This window comes from Prionailurus bengalensis, chromosome A1 (genome assembly GCF_016509475.1).
Source record: "Prionailurus bengalensis isolate Pbe53 chromosome A1, Fcat_Pben_1.1_paternal_pri, whole genome shotgun sequence".
In the NCBI taxonomy this organism is placed as follows: domain Eukaryota; kingdom Metazoa; phylum Chordata; class Mammalia; order Carnivora; family Felidae; genus Prionailurus; species Prionailurus bengalensis.
Genome location: NC_057343.1, coordinates 234,852,949 through 234,875,009, shown reverse-complemented (window position 1 = coordinate 234,875,009; position 22,061 = coordinate 234,852,949). Strand labels below are relative to the sequence as shown.

Below are 22,061 nucleotides of genomic sequence, written 5' to 3'. Positions count from 1 at the left end.
CCCCGAGACTGGCTATTCTGCCTCTTCCTATCTGCAAGGAATCGAGGTTTCCCTTGCACTTGGATCTTGCCTTCTGTTAATGATAACTCACCAACCTCCATTTTCTTATCTTTTTCACGACCTCTCTAGCCCCGACCCTCACTAAAACTCATGGGTGCCACTTATGAAGTGCCTCCCACACGTCAGGCTCTGTGCCACGTTATCAGTGGTTGGCATAGTGACCAAAACAGCCTGGAAGATGGGTATTGTTACCCGCTCTGGCTGATGGTAAGAGTGAGGTTTGGAGGGGTCAGTCCTACGTGCCCCAAGTCAACAGGGCAGGGGAGGGAGGGATGCTCCAGTCCGACCTGGGTTGTCTTCCTCCAAAGCCCACCTGAGCTCTTTTGCTGCCACGTGGATTCCTCACATGTCATCAGAGGGTTCATTTCTTGAACCGTCTGTAGAGAGATGGGAAAATCATAAAGCAAGCTCAACCCACAAGCAGAAGGTGATGGCCTGGTGCTTACTTAATTTAACTAAACATGACCTATGCTGCTTATGTGGTATGTCTCCATCCATAATCAGCTTTTTAAGTCCTATCACATGTGGGAGATGGTCATCTGTCTGCTAGGCGGGACTCCCTGGGGATGACAAGAGATAGCTCCTTCCCTGCTGGATTAGCCAGCGTTCTCCAGAGAAACGGCACCGGAAGGATATTGGTATATGATATATGTAATATACGTATATCAAGCAAGAGGTTTATCTTAAGGAACTGGCTCCCGTGGCTATGGAGGCTGGCGAGTCCAAAATCTGCATGGCGAATGTCCCAGTTGGAGCCTGAGGGCCAGAAGCTGCTGTAGAGCCAGGAAGAGCCAGTGCTTCAGATCAGAGGCAGTCTGGCAAGAGAGAATTCTGTCTCACTCAGGGGCAGGTCAGCACTTTCTTCTAGTTAAGCCCTCAGCTGATTGGATGAGGCCGACCCGAATTACTCAGGGCTTCACTCAGCTCACTGCTTCAAATGTGAACCTCATCCAAAAAACACTCTCACAGAAACACCCAGAGTGACAGTTGAGTAAAATGTCTGGGCATCCCGTGCCCACCACGCATGCCAACTCCATATGCGGGGTGATGGTTTTCTGGAATGTTGTGGTGAGGACACGGATGGGGATTGATGACTGACGTCTACCTGGACCCGAGAAGAAACGGGGCAGTGGACCAAGAATTGCCATCTGGGGTACAAACCCATACAAAAGAGAACATAAGACCGAGCACCTACCAAAGAAGTTATGAGCAACTATATAATTTGCAGGTGAGGGTAGCTGGTGGAATGAAGTTCCCTGCTTCGTTTTTCTCCCTCCCATGATTGTTAATTTCTAGAAGACGGTCTCTTCTGAGAGTGGTAACTTCAAAAGTCGGTACCCAATGTCAGATTATCCATATGGATCTCAGAAGTGTAAAGAAAATACTACGATGCATGTTCCTCTGTTCTTTTATGTTTGTTAGAGTTTGGTAGAAAGTAACACATCTATGTTAATTTGGAAGGATCTTTTACTGAGCTTTCAAAATAGGGATTATTTTGTTTTGCTGCAATCTGGGCTTGGAGATGTATTTGAAAGGTGTGTGTTTGGCTGGACTAGAACATGCAGTGGAGGTTCTCAAGTTGGTTGATATACAAATTCTAAGTGCCGTATGTATGTTGTTTTGTATTGTTTTTGTCTGTCTGTCTGTTTGTTCTCTAATAGACCAGGCATTTGGAAAGACCTGAAGACCATGGGCTCAGTGTCTCTCTTTATATTTTTCATCACACTGCTTGTTCTGGGTAGACAGGTAAGACATCTCCTTTTTCACATAACTTCCCCCAAGTTCCATGTTAATAATACGTTGCTCGTATGTTGACTCTACCTCAATTTCAAAAAAAAAAAAAAACAACAGAGTCTATTCAGTAATAATAATGAAAATACTTTGCTGATGTGCACTGTAGCTGCTTTCATGCGAACAAATGCTGATGTGTCACAATCATTTTATCACCAGAGAGAAACGTGTGTGTGCGTGCATAAATATAGACAAAAGGACAGAGGTCTCTCTCTTTTTTTTTTTTTTTCTTCTGCAAGAGGCAAACTTGGTGAATGGTAGAGATGGGAATCCATTTCCTGGTAAATCTCAAAATAACGTTGTAGGTTTTGTAAGCCTACAAAGGTGATCCCTCCATAGCTGACGCTATTTGTAAAACTGTCCCCTCGTCTGGGATTTTATTTGCATTTCAGAATGGATGGCCTGTTTCTTTTTCTTAGAAGTGGGTATGAATACCTTTGACGTCACCTGAAATCATTCCTAGAAATACGGTCCTCTGTTCAAAAATTGTATTTTGTCATGAGAATGAAACTGTGCCTCCTTGCACTCCCCACTCCTTCTGGTCTCCAAGGAGAGGCTGTGGGTGCAGGATTTTCAAGGACGATATTCTTTCTCTAGCTGCACACGAGCACGATTGCCCAAAGGATATAGACTCATTGCAGGCCAGGCACTCTGCCTTCACCAAAGTTTGCTTGGAATTCTTTGATGGATGATGTAAAACAAAGGAACAATATATAGAGAAATAACTAACTAAGATGCAAAGCCAATTTAATCATCGACACAGCACTAAACAGTTAAACCGTAGCAAGTTGTTAACAGTCACACAGTCAGAGCAGAGGCTGGATCTGTGGCTGCCAGTCGAGTGGCCTGGAAACGCTGTCCTCTTCCAAGGAGCACCCACGGCATGCTTCCCTGAGAGCTACAGTGCATCCCACCCCAATCTCCCAGGAGCTGAATTGTTGTCCTGACGCAGAGCTCTAGAAGACCCCTGTCTCCCTTCCATCCCACCCCACCTCCATCCCTGGCACAGCTTCGTTCTGCATCCTTTGGCTTGTAGCTTTGACAGTCTGCACGTTCCGATTAACCCATTGAACCGTGTCCTGTTCTTTCTTCCTGGTTCCATTTGTTTCCTGCCACCTGGCTTTCTCCTCCATCGACCTGCTTTCTGCTCTCACTCATAGAGAAAAGGCATGTCCACTCTCAGGAAACCCTGTTAGAAGTGAAAAATGGGAACGAAATGGGCTTCCTTGCGTAATATCCCCTAGCTGATCATTCCTCCAGAAACATGGCCGCCCCCTCTGTGGGGTCCCCTGTTTCTCCATTTCGTCCCAAGGATGTTCCGTCTGCACTTTCTCCTACTGTAGTCACCAGATTGCTTCACAGCAGTGTATCTTAAGGACCAAGAATCAAATTGAATTCTCCCAACTCTTTATTGATCGCTGAGATGATAAACATGCCTCTACGTAGATGTCACATCCAGCGGCTGCCCCTTGACCTGTTACTCTTTGGCATAAGATGAACAATAAGAAGTGTTCAGTATTATGGTCGGACATTAGTTTAACACAATAGGGATGACTCCAGTCTTACACGCATTCAGTTCTTTTATTGTCACTACTGTGACAATAAGTACTGTCCACGCTTAGAGTCACTGCTCCCTACAGGAGTGATGGTGTGACGATCATTCTTTGACAGCTCGCACCGAGAATGTGCCAGGGTGAGCCGGGGTCATTCAGTCAGCGATCTACTAAGGTCCCAAGTCTGTTGGGCTAACACGAACTCCGAAGCCTGTGACATAGTGTTTCTACATACTCTTCTAAAAATACAAGTATGTCATAAACAAATGTCCGATGTTTAAAACAAGGTTTTTAAGTTTCATAAATGTGCATGGCCTCAGGGCTACGTATGCCCGAGGTGGTTTATTTAAGCAGCAGGACGGACATTTTGCCACTTATTTTCATTGTCATTTGTCCCGATGACTCCCCAGGCCCATGACCATGGTTTTTGAAACGATAGTGATGTGTTTGCTCTCTGAGCAAGTTAGCATGCTAAATATCGTTCTGGGAATCTAAGACACCTTCCTGAAACCATAGCCCGTGTCCCGGACAAGAGTTGTGCGTGGTACTACTCTCTGTGCTGAAATACAGGCTGTGACAGGGATGCCAGCCTGAGCTTAAGGGCCTCTTTTGAAAACGGAAGATTCTCTGTACTTGTCCCGAGTCTAAATGACCACACGCTGACATTGAGGGTCTGCATTCTAGGTGGGCTTGTTCAGGACGTGGATCCAGACAGGTGGTAGCCTGGTGGCCCGAGAGGTAGGCTGAGGTCACTGTGTGCGAGGCTTCAGATCAGAACCTGGGAGTGTGGGGAATCACACGCTGCCCACACCCCTGTCCGTGTAGAAAGAGGTCAGCCCCTCCAGTTCCCCGGCTTGTTTTCAGAACTGCATGAATAAGAACTGCTCTCGAGGCCGTGTTGGGTGTGAAACACAACAGTGAGGCTCCCAGAGATGGCCCGGGTGCCTCTTCCGGGCTCTCCCTGTCCCCTCTCGCCATTGCCAGAGCAGATGAGGAGCGAATGTGCCCCTCTGCGTACTGTCGAGTAGCCCCAGACGGACTCGGTGAGATGGGCGAGGGTGTAGGGACGGAGGTTCAGCAGGTTTACTTGAAGTGCCACCCAGAGTCTCGGAGGCAGTGTCTTCCCCTGACCCTCCGCCGCATCCTCCACATGGCCTCCCCCTGCGTGTCTGTGTCAGATCCCCCTCTTTCTCTTAGAAGGACATAGTCACTGGGCTCACGGGCCACCCTAAATGCAGCAGGATCTCATCCTGAGGTCCTTAAGTCAATTATACCTGCAGAGCCTATTTCCAGAGAAGGTCACAGTCATATTGCAGGTGAGGACTTGGAACTGTCTTTCTGGGGGACACCACTGGATCCATTCGACTGGCTTGGGATGGAAACATCGGTCTTCCTTTGGGGGCCTCCCCATGAGTTTCCAGTGAGCTTGTCCTTCAGGAGAGGGTCCGGCAGCAGACGGCACTGGGGAGGTGGGATGCACAGACTTGGCGAAATGTCGCTTTCAGGCCAGTGGAGATGGTCCCAGAGTGCTCCGATTCCTTTAGTGGGAGCCTTACCAGGTGTTTCCTGTGATGCGGTGGCGTCACTCAGGCGACCTGAGCCACCTCTAGTACGGCTCACGGAAGCCCCGCCAGACCCAGGCGCTGGGCTTGCTGCCTGCCCTGTGCCACTTCTCCTCGTTTCACTTTGTCCGTCTCGAGGGTGTATCCGTGTCTTCCTGATGCCACCGTCATGGACCGCTGAGTAGTCTTTGAGTTTAAAACCGGCCACACCACTGGTGTACCCCCCAAAACCCGAATAATCTGTTGTCCGAGTGGGAGCCCTTTTCCAGCAAGGGCAGAGTATGATTCCTGTAGGTTACAGAATGTGGCAGCTTTGGTGTTAATGTAAAAAATTTAATATAAACAAACATTAAGAATACCTCTTCTGAAATCTTTTTTAAAAATGTCTCTATATGAAGTAAAAATAAATTTCACACCGGAGGAGGAGGAGGAGGAGGAGTAATTTTTGAGCATATGGCACATGGCTTGAATCGAGTCTCATTGATGAATGGTCACTGTCTTTCAGGTTCCAAAATGTGAATTTTTTTAAGTTGCCATCTGTGCATAAGAGGCTGTGTGTGTGTGAGTGTGTGTGCACATGTGAGTGTATGTGTGTGCATGCACGTGTGCACTTGTGTGTCTGTGTGTAAGAGGCTCTGTGTGCACATACGTGTGTGCGCGCACGTGTGTGCATGTGTGAGCATGCAGGTGTATGTGGGTGCCTGTATGTGTGGACACAGGCGTGCACGCGTGTGCAGTGTGCACACGTGTGTATGTGTGTGCCCGTGTACTGCATCAGTATAAATAGCCAAACCAATAAAACAAACAAACCTGCAGCATTTATTTCTTCTTTGCATGTTTTCGTCAGGAAGTTAGTCTCTGTGCTGAAATACGCCTCGTCCATTAGGCCCTTCTGTTACAGGAAGATTCTTTCAAGGGCTGTTCCACCATAGTAAATTCTTGACATCACAGGAGACCCAACGTGATGCCAAAATCAAAGACACCTTGGCCAGTAAACAGGCCACTCTGTTTCTACAATGTCAATTAAAACAGTTTTTAAGAAACCGTTTTAAGAAAACATTAAATTGTGCGACATCATAAAGCACAAATGCGTGTTTCTAGCAGCAGGCACCGTCTTAATTAAATGATACCAGAACGAACGTTTGGGTAAACAGAATGTCATTCTCTTAGGACAATGCAATCCCAGATGAAAAAGTACAAAATTTTCAATGCATTCCTAATTACAGAATTTGTGGTAGGGGAAAACTGATTTCTAGATAATACAGGCAAAGTGCCATGCCTGAGCACGGTTATTTTTTGAATGCAGATTATCAAACAGTGCCCTCTTTCTACTAATGTATTTCCCGTTTTTCATTTTTTCATTGTTTATGTTCTATTATGCCTCTTCTCAAAAGATAATTCAAGGCACCTTTTATTAACATAACTTGGCCAGAAGCGCCCATGTCACTTACATGCCTGTTTCCCTGTTCCTGAGGCTGGTGCTTTCCCCCACCTGCTTCTTTGCAGATCCGGGTGAGGGGTCGGGTGACAGACCTTTGCGGGGAGCAGCGGGCTCCATAGGGTGGGTGGCAGTTCTGTGTGGGGGTTCTGTTTTCAGTTTTGTTTTTGTTCTTTTTATTTTCTCTTTAAAACCTCCACTCTCTGGCAGGACAAGATGCCTATTGGTTCTTTACCTCTGTGTCCTCTTGTAACAGAATGAATATTACTGTAGGTTAGACTTCTTGTGGAAGAACAAGTTCAAAAAAGAGCGGGAGGAGATAGAAACCATGGAGAACTTGAACCGCGTGCTGCTGGAGAACGTGCTGCCCGCGCACGTGGCCGAACATTTCCTGGCCCGGAGCCTGAAGAACGAGGTGGGGCACGCTGGGGCAGCGGGCAGGGGCAGGGCGAGGAGGTCCCGGCTGGGGGGGTCCGGGGGGCCTGGGAGCCTTCAAACGCCTCAGTGCTCCTGGTGTCCTGTTGGCCTGAATTGGTCTGTTCTTCAAAGATGATGATGGGCCAACTGGGAATAGTGAGTTCGAATCACCTCCGAACGTGTTAGCTGGAGTGTTGATTCATCATTCCTGGCTTTCCTTCCCCCATCACGTGACACTCTCAGGGTGCCATGTGAGGCCCTGGGCTTCCAAACAAGTCACAAAAGTGGCCTCTCCGTGGTGTGAAGGGCCGCCTGCCTTACCAGCACACCACAGACACTGAATCAAGGGGCACCATTAAGGCATGCATACCACACGTCCACTGTTTCATTGCTGGAAACTTCCCTGAGTGCCTGTAAAGGGCCTTGGAATTTCAAAGATGGGAGATGGGCAGAGTTTAGAAGTTGTCCATACAAGATCAGGTCACAGACCAAAGTCTGCTCTCTTGAGGATACAAATGGGGATTTCTTGGAGCGTCTAAAGGAACGGATATTTAACTAGAATTGGAAAGACGGGAGTGTCGTTTTAGCGTAGAAACGGCTTATGAAATGAGACATCATGAAATTTCTTTCATATTCCTAACTTACGGTGAGTCAGCAGATGTGTCTACAGTGAGAAACACGTATCTGAGCTCTCACTGTGAGCAGAGGCCTGTGTTTGCCATCGCGGACACAGAGAAGGTCAACCTTGATGACACTAGAGTACAAACGATCTCAAGTGACAAGGCCTGAAGCGGTATTTTCCTGTAGCACGTTTTTGCGGGGGGGGGGGGGTGTATTTTCACTTGGACCGGGCCCCCAGAGGGAGTGACTCGGGGCCCACTGCCTGGTGGTTGTCCCTGTCAGGTCTCAAAGTCCCCAACCTTCTATCGTAAGAGAAGAAGTAGAAAATACCGCAGAGCAAGCTTTCAAGAGTTCACATCCCATCTCTGCCAGTTACGGCTACGTGGCCTTCAGCACAGCACCTAAGCTCTCAAGTGCCTCAGTTTCTTCATCTGTAAAATGGGGCAGTAATAATCCTCACATCATAAGCACAGAGTGAGCACCAAGGAGCACATTTAATGTTGACATTGGCTAGAAAGCACCAGGGAGGGGGTGAGGGGCTGGACATCGCCCCCTCCTCTTACTGGAAGCGTGCTGGGTGCGGCAGGCCGCCTGGGGTCCCGCCAGGAGGTCCGGTTGGCTGTGGAGCCCACCTTTCTGTTTCTTCCGCTCTTCTCTGAACTGTGAGGAGGTAGCTTCTGAAACTGGAACGAAGGAGCTAGAAAGTAGCTGGGGGATGGATGCTGGGGTTGGCGGGGCGGGGGCGGGGGAGTGGAGGAGTGAGAATATTCTGGCCGGGGGAGTGCCTAGTTCAAGCCCTGACAAAGCGTGTGGGATTAGCCCTGCCCCCTGGCAGACCCTTCCTGATGTCTCCTGAGGTCTCCCCGGACTTGGGGGAATGCGTGGATTCTCTCTGTTCTTCCCCGTCGGTCTGACTTATTCTAAGCGAATGCCTGAACCCAGTTCCCTCTTGGAAAATGGTAAGGAATGGCAGGATGGGTCAGGTGCAGAAACCTAGCGGGGGATAGCGTGGGCTTGACTCTCCCGTCCACACCTAGGCTCTGTCACGTGGACTTGGCCTGCTCCGTCCCTGGGCTGAGCCCAGCCTCTCCGCTCATAACAGGGAAAGAGCGGTGCCTGACTTGGCAAGCTGCCTTGAGGGGGTGGGGAGTGGGGCGCCTACACGTCGCTTCCCCCGAGCGTCCCTCCAGGTGAGGGGGGCATTTGACATCCCCGGACACGGAGTCCCACGTCCACACAGGTGGGGCCCAGCCGGCAGGGAGGTGCCCGTGCCGCAGCTGACGGTGACTCGTCTGCCTCCCGAGTGGCCCCCTGCTGTGTGCCACGTCGCTGAGCACAGCTCTCGCGTGCTCCCAAGAGAGGGGTGACCTGTCCCTTCGAGTCTCATCAGCGCTGCCATTTTAAGAACTGCGCGCACACAGGGTCCCCTGTAGCCTTCACCACCCAGATGGGCTCCCTGGGGAAGCGCTGTAGTGGGGGGGGGGGGGGGGGGGGCAGGGTGGCCTAGTGGGTGGGAGTCCGGGCTGTGGTGCTCCCTCTCTGCCCGGGCGGTTGGGGGCAGGGGGGCTCTTTGGCGACAATGTAGGAATCGGCACAGGTAGATGGAACCGGTCCTGTGCTTTCTTTCCTCCTTTGTCAGCTAAAGAAGGCAGGTTCCTCGTTGCGGGGGGCGGGTCCCCTCCCTGGCCAGTCCATCCCCGCGTGTGCTCGGAACCTGTTGGGCCCCGAAGTAATCCCGGGCTCCCAGCGGCAGCTCGTGAGGACGGCCTGTCCCCGCCTGCAGGAGACAGCGCCTCGCCCCAGGCAGCCTGCAGGCCCGGAGGAAAAGGGACACTTGCTCCAGTTCCAGAGCCGTTCGAACTCCCGGCCGCAGCCAGGTGTCACAGCAGCCACGTTAGGGGTCTTCGGGTTTTCACTCAGGGCCACGCGGTCCCCACGCACCATTAGATGTGTTCTCTCGCGCTGCTGATTGTGCTCAGGAGGGTAAAGCGCCGCACGCATCTGAAATCGGGGGCTTCGGACCAGGGGGACAGTCCTTGAAATGACCGCTTCATTCTGCTCTGCTGCGGGCCGCAGGCTTCTCCGTATGTAGTCAGACAACAGACAACTGCCCTGGGGGGTAGCTTTCCATAGTTCACTGCCAGTCTTTGTCTGTTGGGGTAAATACAGGGGGGCGGGGGGGGGGGTGCAGCTCTACAGGCAGCCGCTCTAAGTCTCGCGGATTAAACAATTTCAGGGACCCCCACGGGGCGCTGCGCCGTCAGGGCGGCCGGGAGAGGCAGCCCACTGGGCAGGGAGGGTTATGCTGTGCAGTTGCTGGAGATCAAAGAGGGGGTGTAGGAGATTCTGCTGGCTGTGATCCTCGTGGGGAAAATCCTGAATGCAAAACAGTTCGCGGCGCCCGGCTGAACAAGAAAGAGAACCGCTAACCGGCCGTCTAACGAGCGCCCCGCCGTGATTCTCAGTAAGGGATCGTTAGGTTTTTGGGGGGGGCGGGTTTCCCAAAGACTCCTAACAAGGTTACTATAAGGAGACTCAGTGGAGCGCATGAACTGTAGCAAACTCCTGGCCCGTCTTTCTGCTCTCCCCACCTTCTCCTGTCCCGATCTGACCCCTCTGTCCTCGACTGACTGTCCTCGGGGGACAAGCCATTCCCCAACCAGCCATGCATAATCCCGGCCTCATCGTCCCAGGCCAGCCAGGCGGATGGTGTTCAGCCTCCTGCAGCTACACAGTAATGGTATGTGTGCTGTTCAGCAGCTCGGATAACGTCAAGGACCTCCGGGGTCAGGGCCAAGGACGTGTCCCCTGCGTGAGCCCTCTGGCACCCCGAGGCTTCCTGGGGAGGAGGTTCGGCCGTTGTGAGAAATGCAGTCCCCTGGAGGGAGGCCTCTTCTGCTGGGTCCCAGAGCATGGCTGACACTGGGGACCGAGAGAGAGCCCCGCGCCCACGAGCAAGGCCTCCCGAAGGGATCCCTGCCGCGCGGGCTCCGTGTGGCTTTCCTGGGCCCCGGGCCAGCTCTCCTCCACCTGCCGGGCCCCGCTTGGTGGCCGAGCTCACAGGTTCGGCCCCAGCCCTGGCACTTCTCAGGCCTCCATCCTCTCAGAGGCTGTTACCAAAGGTAAGAGCAGCAACTCACGCGAAGCTTCGCAGCGATGCCTGGCCGGCAGTCAGCACTCCATCTTAGTTTTCTTTTAAGCAAATATCCCAGATGTATGCAAAACTTAAGAGACACTGCCCACTGGAACTTATTCACAGCTTCAAGGAAGCCTCCTTCCCCCCGCCCCTTATGGGGCCTGAAGAGGGCAAACCTCCACGGAACCCCTTTGCCCTCAGACCAGCCGCTGCGCCTTCCCGGCTCCTCCTCCCGGGGGGGGGGGGGGGGGAGGGCTGAGCATCCACGCCATCCGAATGCAGATACCCGGGTTACCTTCAGAGCTTGGGGCGGACAGGAGCAAGCCTTTCAGTCCCACCACCAACATTACCGATGCACGGTTTTCTGGAACAGTCCTTGGGAACAGGACACACGACCTAAGCCGGGACCGATGTTAACAAAGAGCCTTCCTTCACTCTTTGGTTCTCCAGGCCACCACGTGGATGTTCAGAGGAAATGAATTTCTTTTCAGAAGCAAGGCGTGATTGAATTACAATCACATCCCCTAAAAGCTTCGACTTCAACGAAAACCCGTGTGCGGGCAGAGCCCTTATGGGTGTCGCCAGTGCCTCTTCCTTCCCTCAGGGCATTCGCTTCGCTCAGAACTTCTGCAGTTTTCTCCCTCAGCTGCTGAGGGTTCTTGGCCAGACGCAGGCGACAGTCCATCCGAGCTCAGGGAGAGAGCTCTGTGCTCCTGGGCCGGAGCCCTTGAAACCGCCCTATTGTAGCGGGAGCTTTCGAGATGCCTCTTGAGCAGACATCAAAGCCAGCTTTCATCGCTTGTTGAGAAGGCTACATTTTGTCACTGCAGTCTACCCTCTGCCGAGTCGCCAGGTGGCGGGAATGGCGTGTGATTCTGAGCCAGGCGGCCGCGTTGCTGGCGAACTGAGGCTCGGTCAAAACAGGACACAGGTGTCGCTGTGGGTGTGCGGGCATTCACCAGGTGGGCGCACTGTACCCGCCTTCCCAGCCGTGAGCCCCACCGCCGCTGCCTCCAGGCAGACCCTCTGCCCTGATCCCCGTAGCCAGGCTGGCACGCCCCCAGCACCTCCGGAGATGCCTTCGTGCTTTCGCATTACTCCAGTCCCCTGAGTAAATGAGGAATCCGATGACAGCTGGGAAAAGGATGCTAAATGGTGAGCACACAGTCCGTTGGGGGGAAACGTGGAAGGTCGGAAGGCCCTCCTTTGCTGCAGAATGGACCCGTAGGAGAGAGCACGGATGTGGAAGTTTGGAAACTGAGTGCGAATGGCAGTTCTGAGCATTTTCCAGGGCGTGCCAAGCGGACCTAAAGTGAATTTCGGCCTTTGACACAGACAGGAGCTCCCATGTTCCACAGGGGGCGCTAACCACTTGCTTTACAAGTGCTCTGCTGGAAACCTGATTGCTTGACTCTCCCCCCTTCCCTCGCAGGGGGCGTAGGAATGGGCAGGGGACTGGGGGCTGGAAGAGGGGTGCTGGACAGGACGTAGTGAGACGTAAGCCCCCCGGGGATCTTCCCTTCACCTCCAGCCTTGTGAATGGGTCAGAACCTACTCAGCCTGACATGTGTGCCCTGTGCTTGTGTCTCTGAGTGGTCCCGGGGAAACACCTGCCTCTGCCTCTGGGGGACACGGGTGACAGGCGGGTCCCTGATAAGTGGAAAATGCAGACGGAAGGGGCTGGTGGCATTTCTGATTGTGTTTTCGTTACTTGAGCTTCTTTGGCAGAGTGGTGACGTGTGAACAGGCGTTGAAAGGACACGTGAGCTCATTTCCAACTCCAAAGCGCAGTGATCCCTTCAGGCAACAGTGTGCCCAACAAGAGTCATCCACTCTAGACCTTGAACTCCAGACTCTCCTGGGAGTCTGCCCACGTGCCCTACCCCCATATCCAGATCCTCTGGAAATACGAGCTAAGGTCAGACCACCAGCCAGTCGGCTTGTGGTCCACTCTGGCCCCAAGACCAACCCAAAGACCTGAGTTTGGGGTATGGTTCTAAGCCTTGCACGTTTCCCTGGCTCCAGAGAATTTATGAAGCTTCCCATTGGTGAAGTTTCCCTGTTTCTCAGGAGTAGCCCTTGAGCCTGAATCAGGGACTGGGCTGGGGGGGGGGGGGGTGGCGGGGCAGAGGTCCACACTCATCCTTGGTGTTTCAACGAAGGTCCCAGGAAACTGATGTAGAGAGAGAGTGGGTGAGCAGTTTGCAGCCCAAGCCCCCAGCAGCACTCACCACCTGCAGAGTGCCTGACCAGGGTTCCAGAGATTAGTCCTGGCCCCTAGGCCCGCTGGGAGCCCTGGTGCATCATCCGGCTCCCCCAACCTTCTGCTTTGTCATTCAGCCTGTGACTCCTAACCAAGGCTGCCTAGCAGAATAACCCATGGCCCTTTTCAAAAATGAGGCGCAGGCTTGGAGCTCACCCCAGGGCCGGAAAACCCACCGGTGACTGTCCCATGCATTCCTGTTTGTGGACAGTGGAATGAGATAACACATCAGACCCCTTCCAATACATAGACCTGATTTTATTGGACCCCGACACAGTGCAGTTCAAATGGACCCTCATCCGAACTGCGAGTCGGTCCAGTCTGGCAATTTCATCGTCTCCCACTGCCGTACACCCTTAAGGACCCCCACGGAAAGGAGAGAGGTAAAGCGACATGACCTGCACGTGGGGCGAGGCCCCCACCGCCCCTGCATCTGGGCAGCACGGCCTGCGGTCATCAGGAGATCCAGGTTCAAGGGTAAAGTGTAGCACCTGTAAGAGGGAACTCTGCATCAGACTTGGTAACTGCGACCTTGGGCAAGTACTGTAGCTGCCCTCTGCCTCGGTCTCCGCATCCGTACGTTGAAGTAAGAGTGCCGGCCTCATAGGATCGGCGTCGGGGGCAAGTTACTTCCTGTGGAGTGTTGACAGCTGCCCCCGTCAGGCAGCAGGCACTGAGTCAGTGCTGACCGCTCCCGAGCTTATTTTTAACATCGTGCCCCAGACGGTCACTCTGGCCAGTATCCACAGACAGTGGGGACATGCAAGGTGCAGAAAACATTTCCTTGTCTTGCCAGATACGCTCCTTTTCCTTAAGAACAGGGAAGTCAGTGGGCCACCACGTGGGTGGCTCAGTCGGTTGAGCGTCCAACTCTTGATTTTAGCTCAAGTCATGATCTCACGGTTCCTGAGTTCAAGCCCGGCACTGGGCTCTGTGCTGACAGCTTGGGACTCTTTCTCTCTCTCTCTGCCCCTACCCCCCTCTCAAAAATAAATGCATAAACTTAAAAAAAAAAAAGAATAGGGAAGTCTATGAAGTTTATACTTCTCTTATAAAACTGGCGTTGTTAACTAGCAGGGGCTTCTAGGGGGTTGTCTCCTGGTAAACCCTGACTCCCCGGCTTAGCATTGCCAGGCCCTACAACTTGACAGTCATCTGTGTCGCAGGTTCTCTTCCCAGGATATGAATGTTCACAACAGCAGCTTCTCAGACAAAGAACAGGTCTGTGCGGTGAGCCGGCGCAACCATGTTGAGAGCAGAGTGGAAAAGAAAACCCTTGGTTCTGTCGTTCACGTGTTTTATAGAGATTGTGAGGTCGTAGCAGAAGGCATTACGGGTGGCTGGCCCTGAGAACAGGAAGCTGACTTGAGGCTAGCTTTTCCTGGAAGTGGTTGTGACCGTCCATGGGCTGCCATTGGCCTGCTGTGTTTGTGAGGAGACCTCAGTGGGGAAGAACGTCTCCTTGGAGAGGCCACCAAACCTGGGAGTTACAGTGCTGTCAAAGTGCGCTCTCCCAGTGGGGGGATTCGTCTAGTGCCTCAGAGAGCAGAGCTCACTACAACGTTCATGCAGAGTGGATTGCCTCACCCTGCCAGGCACGCAGAAAGCACCAGTGACTTGAGTTCTTCCATCCACGCTGAGGGCGGCCATCTTGTTTGACAGAACTCTCCTCATATTTCCCGGCGGAGGGAGCGTTTCCCTGCGCCCACTGTGGCACCTGGCCTTCCTGCCCATGTCATGCCACCTGAGGGCCCTGATGAGCCAGCGCCAGTGGGGGGACAGGTCCTCACACCCAGGACCAGCCTCTCTGCCCACAAACAACCCTTCCTTTCTCAAACCTTCACTGAACTTCAAAGTTTCATTGTGTGTTGAAAAAAACTATGGAAACGCCTTAAAATTGTATTTAGAAGACATTGTAATTTTATTCATGTCTATGGATGCAGAAGTATGAGCCTCTTTGTATTTAACAGCAAAAGCCTATCTTGAATAAACAGAGTTGGCGTTTGATTCGATGTGGATAAGTAACCCAGGGAGTGTCGTCGGTTCTTTCTGGGGTAATTAAGAGGTAACTTGAGGAGCTCCTCTCAGGAGACACTAAAGAAAAACAGGCATAAAGACCTCAGTACAAAGGATGTAGCCATGACAATGTAGTCATTTTAGGCATTTTAGTATAGTAGTTTGGGAGATCGTTTTGTTGGCCTTCAGTTGCTTATAGGACATTTCTTTCTGAAGCCAGAAGTCTGTGATCTCTTGTAATCGTCGAAGGCAACGATGGCAGAGAAGTTTTGCCAGAAGGACACCTCCTACTGGCTGCTAGTGGCAGTGGAAACACTGTGTTGAGGGCTCAGCCTGCATCCTGCTCCTTAGAAGCCCTCACCTGCCGTCATGGCCGGCGTCTGGAATGGGCCAGGGGCTGGTTTGGGGCACATGCAGGGGGGCACCGGGTGATTTCTTCACCAATCCCCACATAAAGAAACACTTGTCTTAAGAGCGTGTTTGTTTACAAGGTTTCCTAGTGCTCAGCTCTCGCTTTCCTCCCGGGCAGGAGTTGTACCACCAGTCCTACGACTGTGTCTGTGTCATGTTTGCTTCCATTCCGGATTTCAAGGAATTCTACACAGAATCGGATGTGAACAAGGAGGGCTTGGAATGCCTTCGGCTCCTGAACGAGATCATCGCCGACTTTGATGATGTAGGTACCCGAGAGTTACCCCTGACAGGCCAGGGTGGCCCCTGTCCCACGCTTCGGCATTCTGGTGGCCATCCCATCTGAAGTTAGTCCGATCCTGTGGCGTGTCTTAATGCGCATCTCTTGGTGTAATTATTGGTGGCTGGACGAAAATTAAAGCCTTTTGCTCTGTTATGGTTCATGACAAATTTTGGAGAAATGATGTATTTTATTTGTGAGGTAGTGTGTTCCCTAAGAACCAGTACCACAATCGGTATCAATAAAATGTCTTTCCAGTTTGCTGGCGGATTTTCTCAAAAGGCTTGAACTCCAAGGAAAATACTTGCTTATCGGTTGATACAAAAAGAAATAATGAATGTATTTATCATAGTAGATGACTGGCATGTCTATCTTGGCATACTCCAAGGTCAGATATCAACTTGAACTATGCAGGGATGATACGCTCTATTATTGAAAAAGCAATATGGATGAGGGATAATATATTTGAGAAGGGACACAGTATATGTTTCGTAATTTGAAATACGTATCATTTTTCAATTTTCAATATTCTGCCTACATGGAGAATAACGTGTTTTGTTTGCCGATAAGAACAAACACACCAGTGGTTTTAAGGATGTTGCTGCTACATCATTCTTATAAATATCAAGCAAAATATAGCAAAATTGACATCCATGAACAGAGGTTCATCGGGATTCATGGAACTTGGAAATACCGTGACAAAATTATTTACGTAACGTGATGTTTGCAGGCCAAGCTTCTAAATGTTGTGTGTGACCTGTGCATCTCTCTGTTATCACCATTGTCAGCATGAGATTGACTCAAGACTTATGGCGAAGTAATGACAACTAGTGCTTCCCATGGTTATGCCAGGTTCCTGGTGAGAAACAGTGGCCTATTGGCTACAGCTGCCCCTCAGTGAAATAAATGCTCGCCAGTACGGGTGGGTGAGTGGCAGGGCTATTTTGGGTTGGATTGGCTCATGGATATGAGGTACTGGCATTTGCTAATCTGCCTCAGACCCTCTGACATGGAATCTTGAAAGAATCCCTTCTGAAAGCAGGAGTGCCGACAAAAGGTCAGGAAGATGTCCCCAGCCTTCAGTTGGTGCCTTTGGCCTCATGAGCAGATAAAGAACCTTCCAGAGTCTCCTTCCCTTCCTCTCTCACCCCTTCGTTCTCTTTCCTATAGCCTCTGCTCTTATTTTTACATTTTCTCCATCCCAACCCAAGTCCTAATGTACTTGGCCGGGGAGGAGGCAGTGGGAGCTGGTAACTGGTACCGGAAACTGGGACAAGAAGTGTTAGGGTCAGAGCTGATGGGGAGAGCCATCCTAGATAATTATTCCCTTTACATCTAGAGCTCAGAGGCAAAAGCCAATTCTCGGCACCATAAGTGGTCATAAATCACCCTCACCATGCAGGGAAGACCTCCCTCACTGAACCATACTTTTGTGTTTGGCCTTTTAAACACAGAGATGGGAAATTTATTTGAGACTGTTATCACTTGCACCATAATTTATCCCGGTTCCTTCCCTAGCAGATTAAAAGGTAATTCATGCTAATTGGAAGCATATCATTATGCTGCAGTTCCTTCCAAGGACAACGCTCTTCTTGGAGCGTATAAAGCGTTCTTTCTCAGCAAAGCCCGAGGTCGCAATGTGAATAAGCAGCGGTTGGAATCGTTCATATTCCTATTGCCGTGAACTAGAACTGGAGAATGTCTTTAGACACTGCACCCAACTGAGTAACTGAACAGTTGTCATTGCTTCACAGCTGCTGTCCAAGCCGAAATTCAGTGGAGTTGAAAAGATCAAGACCATCGGCAGCACGTATATGGCCGCGACCGGTCTGAGCGCCGTGCCCAGCCAGGAGCATACCCAGGTACGGATGTGTCTGGTACGCAGCACATTGAGCCTTGGTTCCACCCACGGATCATCCCTGGAGCCAGAACGGCCACACGCTAACTCATAAACTGTACTGTGTGTACAACCTAAGCCTCCGTGATTAAGATCCTGTGAAAAAAGATGAGAAATCCAGAGGCTTCTGAGGGTCCGGTCACAGAACTCCTTTCTCCGGTCAACAGGGATAGGAAAAAAAAAAAGATCTGGTCGCTGCTTGATTCCAGATAAATCTACAAGAAAGTAGATTGGAGTGGTTTATTTTAAGATGGCTTATTAAAAGATGGCTCCTGGTCTTTTGATTAAAAACAGTGTGGCCAAGGGGCACCTGGGTAGCTCACTTGGTCTAGTGTCCAATTCTTGGTTTCAGTTCAGGTCATGATCTCACTGTTAGTGAGTTCAAGCCCCGCATGGGGCTCTGTGCTGATAGCTCAGAGCCTGGAGCCTGCCTGAGATTCTATCTCTCTCTCTCTCTCTCTGTCTCTCTCTTTCTCTCTGTCTCTCTCTGTCCCTCCTCTGCTCTGGCTCTCAAAATAAATAAATATTTAAAAAATTTTTAAATAAGTAAAATAAATAAAAACAATGTGGTCAGGGCACCTGGGTGGCTCAGTCGGTTGAGCATCTGACTTCAGCTCAGGTCATGATCTCACGGTTCATGGGTTCGAGCCCCGCGTCGGGCTCTGTGCTGACAGCTCGGAGCCTGGAGGCTGCTTCAGATTCTGTGGCCCCCTCTCTCTCTCTGCCCCTCCCCCACTCACACTCTGTTTCTGTCTCTTAAAAATTAACATTAAAAAAAATAAGTAAAAAATTATAAAACGTGACCAAGGGGGCACCTGGGTGACTCAGGTGGTCAAGTGTCTGACTTTTGGTTTCTGCTCAGGTCATGATCTCAGAGTTTGTGAGATCAGCCCCACATCAGGCTCTGCGCTGACAGCGTGGAGCCTGCTTGGGATTCCGTCTCCCTGTCTCTCTGCCCCTCCCCGACTTGTGCTCTCCCTCAAAATAAATACACAGTAAAAAAAAAAAAAAAAAAGAACCAATGCGGTTAAAAACCAAGCTGACCACTTAGAAATATGGTTGAAAAGGTGGCTTGGGCAAAATTGAGTTATCTTCAATTAACTGCAGTTTTGAGAGGGTTTTCCGTTGTGTTTTGTTTCTGTGTGTATGTATGTGTCTGTGGATGTGTAGATATGCTTGTGTAGACTGTGGTTCAATAAACAAGACCCCCTCCTTCCTTTTAGGACAGCGGGCTCCCTGATGGCACCGGCACAGATTTGCTGTGAGGCAGGGGTGGGTGCATCCGAGGAACAGAACTTACCAGAGCACAGCTTGCTGTAGGCAGGCCAACTCCCCCCCCCCCGAGAAAGGAAGGGCTGGGCCCGGAGCCGCTGCGCCCCCTCCCGCGCCTCCCACGGACCGGATGGAGTGAGAGAGGGACAGAGGGCCAGCAGCATGCTGAGCAGAGCTCCTGCTCTTTTCCTCAGTACTCACGGGCCGAGACTAGAAGGCGGACCATCTGACTCAAAGTTAACGCGAGCGGTTTTCCAGGGGAATGGGTAACACGTATCCCATTTGCTCTTCTCCTTGGGTTTTTGCTCCCAGGTTATTATTTCGCAATGGGTGGGCATTACCTGAGTGATAAGGAAAACTAAAATGGCAGCAGAAGAAACTTCAGAAGAATCTTATCTCGGGTTCTGAGCAGTATCCTTCCGAGCCATCTTGGTGCCAAAGGCAAAAGGAGGAACGCGTCGCCCTGTATAAATGCTAGCGTATATTTCTAGTGGTGGGATTTTTACTGACAGAATATTAAAGTGCTGACAAAACTATTGGGAAATTGGAGTATATAGGTATGGAAATGTATAACACTATTTTAATACCAATTAGTACCTTAATTATACCAACAACAGAACTAATGGTAGTTTTATCTTCCTGGCTTTACGGAAGCAAACTTATACCTTTTTAACACCTTTAGTGTCGTGGGAAAAGTTAACCATTAAAAAAAAAAACCATGAAATCTTGTATATAGCCCTTTTGCCTCAGCCTCTAAGGCGTTCAGCAAGGCGCTGTCGGAACTTAGCTGTCTCAGTCAGTGAGGGGGCCACCATAACAGAACACCACAGGTTCAGTGGCTCAGAGAGCAGACATTTATTTTCCCCCAGTTCTGGAAGCTGGATGTCCCCGATCAAGTTTCTGCAGGATACATCTCTTCCTGCTTGTAGATGGCCCCCTTCGTACTGTGCCCTCACATGGTAGGAAGGAAGGAAGGAAGGAAGGAAGGAAGGAAGGAAGGAAGGAAGAAGGGAAGGGAATGGAAAAAAGGAAAGGAAAAGGAAGGAAGGAAGGAAGGGAGAAAAGAAAAGAAGGAAGGAAGGAAGAAGAAAGAAAGAAAGAAAGAAAGAAAGAAAGAAAGAAAGAAAGAAAGAAAGAAAGAAAGTTCTTAGTGGGGAGGATTTTAAGACTTCAAGATAGGAATTTGGGTTGGGACACAATTCACACCACATACTTACCTTCATTTAAAATTTTGTTACATTCCTTCTGGATTTTTCTGCATTAATTTTTTTTAAAATACTGCATTAGGATGTCATTTATCATGACTCTTGAGCTTTTTGGTGCCTCCTTAAACTCTGTGCCTGAGGGGGCGCCTCACTCACCTCCTGTCATCCGGGCCCTGATTCTGAGGCCTCTCCAGCTGATCTCCTCTCGTGGAGTCATTTAGGGCACTTGGCCTGATCACGCCCAGTCCAGACCTTAGCTCACCGGTAGCCACTTTCTGATCCCTTGTGGGGCTCAGCACGGAGATTCTCAGAGGCGTCGCTGGTGTAGACCCACTCAGCATTCAGCGTGTGGGGTGGGCGCGTCCTCCCCCGTCCCGTAAAGCCTGGCGCGTCTGCCTGTCTTCCCTGACTCTGCCTCCTCCAGACCCCGGCCCTGCAGCCCACGTCTCTCCTTTCCCTCGGGCACACCCTGTGGACTGATCGCCCACATCCACCGCCTTTATCTTTCCCCTTCCCCTCCCCCCCTACCCCCCCCCCCCCAATACCAACAACAGAAATCCCACTCTTGAAGACCAGGAAGCACTTCCACATTCCAGAACCCCAGCCGGGTTGTGTACTCTCCACGCTCATTCTTGAAGTCCTGCCTGCGGCGTCCGGTAGAGCTGATGGCCCCCTTCGCCTAGAAGTCCCCTTGTCTGTCACCTGCCCGTGGTCCATCCCTTTGGGACACTGTCCGTGCTCTTGCCCTGACAGCTGCTCTCAGTCAGGGGTCTCCATCCATCCCTTCTGCGGATTCAGCCCCGGCCAAAACCGTCACCTGTCACCCTGATCGTGGGGCTGGACCTACCATTCCAGCTTTCCAGGGACAGCCAGTTCTAACCCCCTCATCTTCTTCCCGTCCCCCTCCTCCCAAAACGGGGCCCCAGCCATCCCCTGTGTCTCTGAGGATGGCGCTGGAGAGCCCCATCTCCACTAGTTCTCCAAGTCGTTCCACGCGTACTGAAGACACCATCCACAGAGGCAAAGCTCCGACTTTCACGGAAGCTTGTCCTGCGCCCTGACCTGAGGAACTGTGCCTCCTCTGACCTCCTGTGTCTAGAGCCCATTTCCCTGCCTCCCACGGGCAGCGTATCACTTTCAGCTTTCTTGCAAAGGTGCGTTTCTTATCCACCATCCAGATCGTAGTGCCCTGTCGTAGGCGGCGTCCCCAAAACCCCCAGCAGGGAGCGGTGTGCATGGCGACTACTCCGGCTCCTTGGCGGAGGACAGAACAGTGGGTGGCTCCCTTCCCTGTTTCGCACACCTGCCACTCCCGATCCAAACCCTCTCCTTCTTCCCCCTGACGTTTCCGAACACTCGCAAAATGCCTCCTGAGTCTACTTTTGACAAGCCTGAGAGATCCCCCCTCCCAACCATCCGTGTTACAGATGGAGAAGGAGAAACTGAGGCACAGCAGTGAAGTAACTTGCCCAAGGTCACGGAGAGAACAAGCAGTGACAGACTTGGGCTGCCAACCCTGGGGCAGGGCTCCCCTGCTGGTCCAGAGCTCTGCTGCTGCCTCGTGGGCTCCTTCACCACCCCTCCCGTGCCACGTTCACGTCTGTGCCCGTCACTCACTGCTGCTTCCTGCCTCACTTTAGCCCACCTCTCCTGTCCCACCTGCCCCATCCCTCCTGCCTTCATCAACCGCACCCGCCTTAGCCACCCCTGGGCTGCTTCCCAACTTCTTACCGGTCACCCCTGTCGATAAGCTCGAGTGGAAAAGAACGTGAGTCTCAAGTGAGACCACTCATGACTTAGCGCAGTAGCTAAGCTTTCTGCGCTCCCGTGTCCTCACATAATGGGGAGCGTGCCCATTTCATAAGGCCGTTGGGAAGACTGCATTAATATGCAAAATACTCCTTGGCCACAGTAGGTAATAAAAATGCTAAAAGCCATAGTAATACAGTTGTGACTTGTACACTGCTTTGCATATTGTTACTATCGCGCCCTCCAACAGAACAGCTACGAGGGTTTCGGACATAAATGCAATATGATATGTCGTCATGTCCGTGCAGAGAATGTACTCCATATGAGCTATTTCTATTTCGGGCATTAATTAGATCTTGGTAAGGTCATCCTAGAAATATTTTGAAGTGC

General features: G+C 51.3%; 1 protein-coding gene across 3 annotated transcripts in view; it reads left to right on the top strand.

Moving 5' to 3' along the window:
* The window catches only part of ADCY2 (adenylate cyclase 2), a 414,481-nt gene that overhangs the window by 374,314 nt on the left and 18,106 nt on the right, over nucleotides 1-22,061 (top strand). For 2 of the 3 annotated variants that reach the window (XM_043601271.1, XM_043601263.1), the window contains 4 exons: nucleotides 1,722-1,806; nucleotides 6,661-6,819; nucleotides 15,387-15,533; nucleotides 17,303-17,410. In XM_043601271.1, coding sequence (XP_043457206.1) covers nucleotides 1,722-1,806; nucleotides 6,661-6,819; nucleotides 15,387-15,533; nucleotides 17,303-17,410 — 499 coding nt within the window. Of the gene's footprint in view, nucleotides 1-1,721; nucleotides 1,807-6,660; nucleotides 6,820-15,386; nucleotides 15,534-17,302; nucleotides 17,415-22,061 lie in introns of those variants that run through there. The other variant, XM_043601281.1, reaches the window with a different exon arrangement.